Source organism: Petaurus breviceps, unplaced genomic scaffold, assembly GCF_028583685.1.
Source record: "Petaurus breviceps papuanus isolate PSGF00001 unplaced genomic scaffold, PetGlider_PUasm1.0 558, whole genome shotgun sequence".
Taxonomy (NCBI): domain Eukaryota; kingdom Metazoa; phylum Chordata; class Mammalia; order Diprotodontia; family Petauridae; genus Petaurus; species Petaurus breviceps.
In genome coordinates, this window is record NW_027186376.1 from 87,886 (window position 1) to 97,940 (window position 10,055).

Below are 10,055 nucleotides of genomic sequence, written 5' to 3' on the forward strand. Positions count from 1 at the left end.
GGGGAAAGAAGAGGGAGGAGAGAGGGAGGGGGAGGAGGAGAGAGGGAGGAGGTAGGAAAGGAGGGGGAGGAGAGAGGGAGGGGAAAGAAGAGGAAAGGAAGGAGGGGAAGGAAAGAGGGAGGGGAGGGGGAGAGGGAGGAGAAAGGGAGGGGGAGGAGAAGAGGGAGGAGGGAGAAATCCCATTGCTACAAGCTGTTACAAAGTGTCAATGTTTGTTAGATGAATGAATGATGGCAGCTAATGTTAGGAACACAAGGGACCCTCAAGGCTCTCATAATCTATTCTACCATTTACAGAAGAGCCAACTGAGAGAGGAAGGGGCTCGTGACTGCTGGCCTGGGAGTCCTGGGTTCCAATTCCACCTCATGCCTGTGACGGGCCAGAATGGCTTTTGGTCCAGTATCTAGCCCTGGGCTTGGCATGCTGTAGGTGCCTAATGAATGTCCGTGGACTGGTTCCTAGCTGTGGGACCTCCAAACAAGTGAATTAGCCTCTCTGAGCTCCCTGGCTCAGGGCGAGGAAATGAGGGTATTCTGTCTGCTACATCACCATCATCATCAGTCCCAGTGTGGTCTGATGGGAGAGATTTGAGCTCTGTGAACTCCAAGCTCCCCAACTCTGCGCCTCAATTTTACCACCTGTAAAATGGGTGCTTTGCAGGCTGATGAGAGGAAACATTTTGTAAACAGCTCTGAGCATCATTCCTATTTTACAGTTGAGGAAACTGAGCCCCAAAAGCTGAGTGACAAAAGCCTGGGGCCACAAAGCCAGAAAATTCTTTCTACCTCAATCAGACAGCTGTCTCTCCTGCAAATACAACACACCCAACATTTATTAAGTGCCTGCTGTATGCAGGATTCCAAGCTTAGGGCCAGGGGAGATAGGAAGATTAGGTGAGATGCTGCTCCTACCCTCATGGCACTCACAATGAGCCAGCCAACAAACATTTATTAAGCACCTACTGTATTCAGAGAGCCCCATCTCCAGGGCTGGACAAAACAGAAACTTAATAAAGAATACTGTTAGTTGACCAACTGATGGCATGAAACTATAGACCCGAGGGAAGGAGAAGGGAGCGAGCAAACTCAGCCCCTTCTCCTACTTTCCCAGGCTGATCCTGGGCTCCCCGAGGTCACCAGGATGTAGGGGGAGAAAGAACGCTGGGGAGTCCTGGCTTCTGGCCCCAACTGTGCCACTAACATCTGGGCGAATGTGAGCAAGCCAGGGCCCTGGGCCTCAGTCTCCTTTTCTGTAAAATGGGAGGGTTCAATCCAATGATCTCTAGCGTCTCTTCCCACTCACTGAGCAAACATTAATAAAGGCCTTAGTAACCCGGCCCCAAAGATCTTCATTCCTCCCCTTCCCACGCTGTGCAGTCTAGCCAAACTAACATTCTTACTGTTGCTTACACATGGTGCGCCATCTCCTTTCTCCATGCCTTTGCCCAGGCAGGAGGGACTGCCTGGAATGCCCTCCTTCCTCACCTCTGCCTCTTAGAATCCACTGTTCTTCAAAATTGAGCCCAAGTTCCACCTCCTACATGAAGCCCTCCCTGATTCTCCCTCCCACCCCAACCATTAGCATCCTCTCTCCCAAACTGTCTTTTATTTATTCTGCATTTTCATATAGATACATGCTGTCTCTCCACAGAATGTAAGCTTCCTGAAGGCACAGACTGTTCAATTTTTGTCTTTGTAACCTCAGGCATACAGAAGGTGCCTAATAAGAGCTTAGATGAATAACTGATTGCCTGATCCTTAAGGGATACAAAGACACATGAAATGCTGTTTCTGCCCCCCCACGAATAGCCAATATTCAAGACAGAGTGTGCTAAGGGCTTCAGGAAGAAGGGATCCTACTGGAGGTTCAGGGAAGGCTTTCTTCTGAGGAAATCAGGGAAAGTTTCCTGGAAGAGCTGGTTTGAAAGAAGGATGGAATTTCCATAGGAAACATTTGTTATGTTTGAGCCGGGGGTGAGGACAGCGTGACCCCAAGGTTCCTATGATAGGCTTATCACCTAATTAGAGGAGCATAGGAAAGCCTCTCAGAGAATACCTCATCCAACTCCCTCATTTTACAGAGGGGGAAACAGAGGCACAGCGACAGGAAAGGGTAGAGTCCAGCGGCTAGATCTGTAGCTGGAAGGCTCTTAGGTCATTTTACAAAGGAGAAAGCAACACACTTCGGTTCAAGTAACCATTGAGTGCCAGTGGTGAGATTTGAACCTGGGTCTTGCCAGCTCCAAGGCCAGTCCTGTGGCCCCTAGCTGCCCACAGATCTAGGGCCCAAAAAGGCCCCCCTGGAGGGCAGAGACCAATGACAGCCCACATTTCTAGAACTCTTTAAGGCTCGAGATAATAATCAACACATCTATAGCCACTTGGAGCTTGCAGAGGCCTTTACAAATGTGTTTGTCATTTGATCTTCACACCAAACCCTGTGAGGTAGGCACTCTTAATTACTCCCATTTTACAGTTGAGGAAATTAAATCACTGAGAGGTGATCTGCCCACTGTCACACAGGTGGCAGGGATGGGCAGAGGCAGCATTTGAAACCAGATCCTATAGTTCTCTTGGATCCTCATACAATCTTGGGGTAGGAGGTATCTTTTTTTTTTTTTACCCCCCAGAAGCCATGTTCCCAGAGATAGTTGGGATCCACGGTTCCATCCAGGATGGCTCTGCCCCTTCACCAGGTAATTGCAAAAGTGTTGGTTTTGGAGTCAGAGGGACCTAAGTTTAAATTCTAGCTCTTAGGACCCTGATTGAGTCCCTTCCCCACTCTGACCCTCAGTCCCTTCCTCTGTAAAATGAGGGGGTTGGGCTAGATGGCCTCTGAGGTCCTTCCAGCTCTGGGATAGCAATCATCTTACAAGACATTTTTCCTCCCACTCTGACCTTCAGTCTCTTCCTTTGTAAAATAAGGGGGTTGGGCTGGATGGCCTCTGAGGTCCTTCTGGTTGTCCAGCTAGAATCCTAATTCCAGAGATCTTTCCCCATTTCCCAGCACTGATCTGAAAAGGCAAGAAAATCTTGGATCTTGACCTTGTGAAAGCCCCAGGGAAGGCCCCAGGGCCCGGCCTTTCAGTCTCAGGTTATCTGCCCAGGGACAGTCACTGCCTCTTATCTACAACACTTCTCTTTTCATGAAAAACAGGTTTGGGAATAAGCAGCTTCCTGTGCCCTTCGGAAGCAGGCAGGTGAGAAGGACCCCACCACTCAGCAGCTCCGAGGTGTAAGTCGGGTCCCTTTGTGCCTCAGTTTCCCTGCCTGGAAACTGGGGAGAAGAACCGGGCCTGGGTTTGCCTTACCAATCAGGACACTGGGCTAAAGGCTTCCTGAGGGCAGGAGCCATGAGAGCCAACATGAGCCCAACAGCCAGAGGGGTGTGAGAAGCTCTTTGTTTTTACAGATGGAGAAACTGAGACTTGGGTCAGGGCGGCTCCTTAGGCTCACCATTCTGGAGCTGAAACGACTCTGGAGGTCAACTCAATTCAGAGAAGAAAATAAGGCCCCCAAAGGTCAAATGATCTGCTCAGGGCAATCTGGCTAGGAAGTGGGAGGGCTGGGATTTTGGCTCCTGACCTGTCTCCAAAGCCATCCTTTTTATGCTGGACCATGAGGGAGAGATTCTCAGACAAAATTAGTCTGTGTGCCCTTTCACTTAAAAAGACAAATATATGCCTTGGAGTCCCTTAGGGAGGGAAGTGCCCTTCCCCTGCCCCCACTCACTAACCGCAAGAGGATCACAGAACCCCAGAATAGAAAAGGCCCTTAGAGTCTATCTGAGACAGCAAGAATCTCCAACTACAGCATCCCAAATTGGGTGAGCTGGGGCAGGAGCAGTCTACCTAGTCTTTGCTTGAATACTTGCAGTGATGGGGAGCTTACTACCTCACAAAGCAGCCAGGCCCACTGCTGGACAGTGGCCTTCTTCCCCGCGACAGACAGGTAAGATGCTGCTTTCCCAGTCAGCTTTCTCCAATGCCCAGAAGGACCATCACGTCTCATTGAGGTTCCCAATTCAGTCTTGGGTGAAAGCTCCCAAAAAGGGCCATAAAAGTTTGGTAGGGTGGCAAGTGTGCTGGCCTTGAAATCGGAGAACCTGGCTTCTCCTTTGGACATTAACATTTGCATTTGCATGGTGGTGGGAAACTCAACCTTTCTGAGCCTCACTTTCCTTGGGGGAAAGGGCTGGAATAAAATCAGTGAATGGTGGAAAAAGCAAAAGAGTGGACTAGACTTGACGGCCTCTGAGGTCCTTTCTGCCTCTAAGCCTCTGACCCACTGCTCTGGGTCTCAGTTTCCTCCCCTGTAAAATAAAGGGGTGTTGGTGCTTAATAAATGCTTCCCTCCCTCCTCCCCCCCCAACCATGAATAAAGGCCAGGTTCTGGTTTCTACTCTGTCCCTCACTTCCCTCTCTGAGGCACTAGCCCACTTCTATCTCTGTGAGCCAGCTACCATGGGCATGCCTTACCTCTGCCACGGCAGAGACCACTCCCCCCCTCCCCCCAGTCTCTTGTGTACTCTGTTATAGCAGAGGACTGGACAGTAGTCAGGAGGCCCAGTTCAGCAACTGAAGAGCTGTGACTTCCTATCTGTGACTCTGTTTCCTCATTTATAAAATGGCTCTGAGGCTGTCTGGATGACCCACCTTACTGGGGAGATTATTCACAGCTGAAGCTGACCCTGCATACCATAAGCACTCAATAAATACAATACTGCTTCCAAACCCATCATGTCTTCTGGTACTCAGATGGGTCTTTATTAACCCCATTTTTCAGAACTGGAAAGTGAGGCTGAGTGAAGCCTGAGGTCGTGCGGCCAGTTGTGGCAGAGTTAGGGCTGGGACTGGAACCCAGAGCTCCAAATTCTTGTGTTGGGACTCTTTCTATTGCAGTGGAATTGGGGCTTGGATTAACTGCTCCCTCCTCGTACCTCCCACATGGCCATGATCACTGTTCACACCCTCCCCCTGGCCCTTTTAATAGCTCCAAGAACTTACTCAGAAGCTGGGCCCCTCCAAGCCCCCTTCTGTGCTCTCCCCCAAAAGGCAGAATTCACCAGTGGTGAGCTAAAGGACCTCTGAAGTTGGGATTCCTGAGCCTGTGATTTCCCTAGAGAAGAGTCTAGAAATAGCCCCTAACGTCAGCACCATAATGGACCTTGAACATAGATTATTATGGCACAAAGCCAGCTGAGAATGTCAGAGCTGGGAGGGGCCTGAGAACAGGGGAGGACAGAGGGGGGAGGGGCCTGAGAACAGGGGATGTCAGGGCTGGGAGGGGCCTGAGAACAGGGGAGGTCAGAGGGGGGAGGAGCCTGAGAACAGGGGATGTCAGAGCTGGGAGGGGCCTGAGAACAGGGGATGTCAGAGTTGGAACAGAACCTTTGAACAGAGAATGTCAGAGCCAGGGTGAGGGGGTTAGTCTTTTGAGGTGACTTAACTACTCAAAGTTCTGGATTTTACAGCTGAAGAAAATGAAGGCCCAGAAGGAGGTCTTGCTTCTGAGGTCGAAGAGAGTAAAAGGCAGAAGTGGATATGGGGGGAAGGTACCTAGAGGGCCTGCCCCGGGGTCTTCTCTCTATAAAACCAGAGTCCCTCCCCTAACCACACTTCCTCCCAAGGAAGCCCAACTCAACCAAAGCCTGGCTCCCTTCAGCACCTGCCCAGAGGGGGTGGGTGGGTCTGTGCACATGTGCCTGGGGGAGGAGGGAGTCTCTGAGAAGGGATGAGCAGGGGTCTCAGTGTGGACCAGAAGGTGGGACCAGATAAGTCTGTTCTAATTTCAGGCCAGGAGAGAAGGGCTCCCAGGGCCTTCCAGAGGCTGCCTCCTCACAGGTGGACAGCCAGCCCCATCTGTCACTGGCCTCCTGATGGCTCCCTGGCCCGGGATGCCGATTTTTCCCTGTTCCCAGAGCTGCCCCACCCCAGCCCTCACGACTCTGGCCTAATGAGTCTCTCTTCTTTATCATCTCCTAGAGCCCACTACTCTCCTTACTCCCTGCAGCCTTTAGGACCCCCCTTCCCCAGCCCTCAATCAGCCTTGTTCCTGAAGCCTCTTTCCCCAGGACTCCCGGTACCAAACAACACCACAGGAGCTGCACAGTCTGGCTAAGGGCCAAGGTCGAGCCTGGGCCATCTGGGCGGGCTCTGTGGGCCACGACTGCCCCAAGTTCAGACAAGTAACTTTGTTTCAGACTTTCACCTATCCCCCACTTTACTAAAAAGCCTCAGAGGGATCAAGCCAGGCTGCTGTCCTGGGGTCCCCGGAAGGGATCACGGGCAGGGGCCCACGGAGAGAGGGGTCACAGGCAGAAGGCAGAGGGACCCTGGGAGGATGTTGGGCCGGATTACCTTCAGCAGGAAAGTTTTCGGCTTGGGTCCTCTCTTCTTCGGCCCATAGAGCTCCCGCTCCCTCTCCCTGGAGAGGAGAGAGCCGGACATGAATTGAGAGACACCCCCCAACCACCACTCTCTCCTTCCACGGATCCTGATGCCATGCAACTCGGGCCTCTCCCCCCCACCACCACCCCCCACTCCCAACTCACTTCTGCTCGAAAGCTGCAATCAGCCTGGAGTCCAAGATGTTTTCTTCGGGTTCCCAAGTGCTGTACCTGCGAAAACACACACGCAAAAAGGGGGGGAGTGGGAGAGGCGCGCGCACCAGGCCAAGAGCAGAGCGAGCCCCCCAGGCAGCCAGCGGGCAGCCAGCCGCCAGTGCAACGCTGGCCAGAAGGGCACTGGGCACCGGACACCGGGCTGCCGCTGCTGCAGGAGGGAGGAAGGGAGGGAGGAAGATGGAAAGAAGGATGAGGAAGGCTGGGAGGGAGGACCGACGGCTCTGCAACGATCGGCCCCCGCGACACTCACTTGATCGCCCAACCTTTCCATTTCACCAGGTACTCGATGCGTCCCTGAAAAATAGAGAGGAAGAAGATGAGGAAGAGGAGGAGGAAGCGAAGGAGGAGGAAGGGCGCAGCAGGGAGGGAGACAGGCAGCACAGTGCAGGTCAGCGCCCGGCTTGCAAGGCACTGACCCGACCCCCACTGCACGGGCCCGGGGCCGCCGCAAGGGCCCGGGGCCGGGGTGGGGGAGGGGTGGCCGCTCACCTTTCGGATCCGCCGCTTAATGATGGATTCGGCCGCAAACACCCGCTCTCCCACTGCAGACAGCTCCATCTTGTTCAGCAGCGCCCACAGCCCATAATACTTGAGCTCCCTCCTCCCGCGGCCGCTGCTGCACCGCTCGCGCACGCGCGCCCCAAGCACCCAGACCCAGACACGCTCCAGCCCCGGGCCCCCGCCGCTCCCCGGCTCGCCTTCAGTGGCTCGCGCCGCTGCGCGGGCACCACGTGACCGGCACCGTTACCAGGGCCTACACCTCCCCGGGGGCGGTTGCTAGGGAAAGGGAAGAGCGCGCGCTGGCTCTTAAAGGGACCCCGCCCCCAAGAAGGGGGGAGGAGAGGAGGAGGAGGGAGAAGAAGGGATGAGGAGAGAGGAGGAAGGACGAAGACAGGAGGAGGTGAAGAGGGGAGGAGGGAGAAGAAGGAGGAGGAAGAGGAGAGGAGTGGGGGAAAAGAGGGGGAGGAAGAAAAGCGGTAGCAAGAAGAGAAAAAAGAGGAGGGAGAGGAAGGAGATGATGAAGAAAAGTCAAGAAGAAGGAAGAAAGGAGAAGACAGATGTGGGAGGGAGGCTGGGAAGAGAGGGTAAAGAGGAGGAAGGGAAGGTGGAGAGGAGGAGGGAGGGAAAGAGAGAAGAGGGAAGGAAGGAGAAGAGAAGGAACCAGCAGCAGGGGGAGGAGGAAGAAGTCAGAAGAAGGAAGGAGGGGGAGCAAGAGCTGGGACTCCCTGGCTTTTGCAAAGGAGCCCGGGGATGCAATCCTGCAGTCTAAACAGTGCTCCCAGCCCCTCCCCAGCTGCAAGCCTCCGCCTCGGGCCACCCTGCCTTTAAGCAGCCGGGGTCTCAGGCTCGCCAGGGAGGGTGGAAGGGCAGCAGGGTCTCTGGGCCCCTCGATGGGGCTGGAAAAGGAGGCCGGCCTCCAGCCCACGTTTGCAAACGGTGACGAGCGAGGCAGCCAAAATGCCTGCCGACGTTCCAGCTGCTCCCAGTTGTTCTTTTAACATCTGCGTTTATTTACGTATCGGCGGCGAAGCGCGAAGCGGCCGGTGCAGACGCATTAAAACGACACTCCCCACCGAATCCATGCCCTGCACCCCAGGAAAATGCCACTCCCCCGGGAAGGAAGGGAGCAGGGAGAGGGTGCTTCACTGGGAACGACTGGAGGACATGTTATCTGGGCACTTTAACCCTTCCGCTGCCGGGAGGCCGCTGACGTGCCCTGCCAACGGTCCACAGACCTCGGCACCGACGCTCAGCGGACCCTCCCAGCAATCCCAGCCTGGGCCTTCACCTCCTTTTGCACCATCGAACCTCAGGGCTGAGAGGTAGCAGAGTGGGGAAACTGAGGCTCAGCCTCGGTGACTTCTCTCCCAGCACCCTGTCCCCTGGCCCAGAGAAGAGGGACCTAATGCAAGGCATAGTGAGGACCTAAGTCCAATTTAAGCTTAGAGCAGGCTGGTGGATAGATTTCAGAGGGTTTATCAACTTGGATGAGAAAAAATTCCATCCTTATTTCAATATAATTGGTTTCCTTTGTAAGCCCATGGACTTTCTTTTATGCATTGGTAGACATTATTCAGAAGGCTCACCAGACTGCCAACAGAGGTTCCCCATCCCGGAAAAGGTTAGGACATGGGAGGCGATTATTAAGTGTTTGCTGTATTCTAGGTAATGTGCTAAGTGCTAGAGGTCCTAAGAAAGGCTGGAACTGTCCCTACCTCCAAGGACACACATAGGACAGAGGTAATGTTGAGGATACAGAAGATAATGGGGGGGGGAGAACAGTAGGGGACGGGACCTGGAAAGACCTCCGGGAAAAGTAAGGGCTTGAGTTGCATCTCGAAGACAGAGACGGGGGGGGGGGGGGTGCATTCTAGGTGTCAGAGACGGGCAATTTGAACACAGGGAGAGGTGAAGGGCACATTGCAGAAACAGCACACAGGTCAGGTTGGTAGATTGTAGAGTATCTGGGGGAGGAGAGGGACACACTGGAAGAAGTCTACAAAGGTAGGGAGGGCCCAGGTTGTAAAAGCAACCTTTGGAGTTTATCTAGTAGGGGTGGGGGTGATGTGGTCAGCTCCGGGCTTTGGTAAAATCCCTTGGAGGGTTGAGTGGGGAGAAAACTGAGAGTCAGGGAGACCAATGGGAAGGCCCTGACCACAGTGATGAGGGCCTGGATGGGAGGAGGGGCAGTGTGAGTGGAGAAGAGGCATATATTAGGTTTGCATCAGGGATGAGGCTGAGAAGCCTTGTGGCCTGGAAGGTCTGGAGAGGGTCCTAGTCATGAGGGAATTCAGAAAAAGAGAGGGTTTGGGAGGAAAGATACTGAGCTCCATTTTGGTCATGCCGAATTTGCAAAGGCTATTGGTGATGCTGGCCCAGAGCTCAGGAGACAGCTCTCTGAGCAGGGATTTTGGCTGGACAAAGCTGAGAATCATGGCTTAGAGACGATCATGGAAGCTGGGGAGATCTCAAAGAGATATAATAGAGAGAAAAGAGAGGGCCAGGACAGCCCCAGTTAGTGGGTGTGGCCCTTTGACTGCATCCAAGCTGCACAGAACAAATCCCCTCAATAAAAGGATATGTTCTACAAAACTTGGACTCAGTCCAAAGGCTGCACCCGAGGACCTAGAAGGCCACAGGTTCCCCACCCCTAAGCAAGTCTAAGGTTTTCAAGGGGTTTTATAGCTCTGATCTCATTTTAACCTCACAACCACAGGAGGGAAGAGGAGAGCAGGCGCTGTTAGCCCTATTTTACAGATAAGGAAACCAAGGCAGAGAGAGGAGTTAAGTCACCTGCCCAGGTTACACAGCCAGTATGTGTCAGAGGCAAGATCTGATACTGGCCTTAGAAGAGGGAATGGCAGAACTGGGGGGCGCCTGAGAACAGGGGGTGTCAGAGCTGGGAGGGGCCTGAGAACAGGGGGTGTCAG

At 53.7% G+C, this 10,055-nt stretch overlaps 1 protein-coding gene across 1 annotated transcript in view; it reads right to left on the reverse strand.

Moving 5' to 3' along the window:
- CBX6 (chromobox 6) overlaps positions 1 to 7,351 on the reverse strand; it is a 16,201-nt gene extending 8,850 nt beyond the window's left edge. The window contains exons 1-4 of the mRNA XM_069102841.1: positions 7,114 to 7,351; positions 6,875 to 6,918; positions 6,553 to 6,618; positions 6,359 to 6,425 (exon numbers count right to left, since the gene is read on the reverse strand). Of these exons, the coding sequence (XP_068958942.1) occupies positions 6,359 to 6,425; positions 6,553 to 6,618; positions 6,875 to 6,918; positions 7,114 to 7,182 (246 nt within the window). The 5' untranslated portion in view covers positions 7,183 to 7,351. The remainder of the gene's footprint in view (positions 1 to 6,358; positions 6,426 to 6,552; positions 6,619 to 6,874; positions 6,919 to 7,113) is intronic.
- Between the last annotated feature and the right edge of the window lie 2,704 nt (positions 7,352 to 10,055).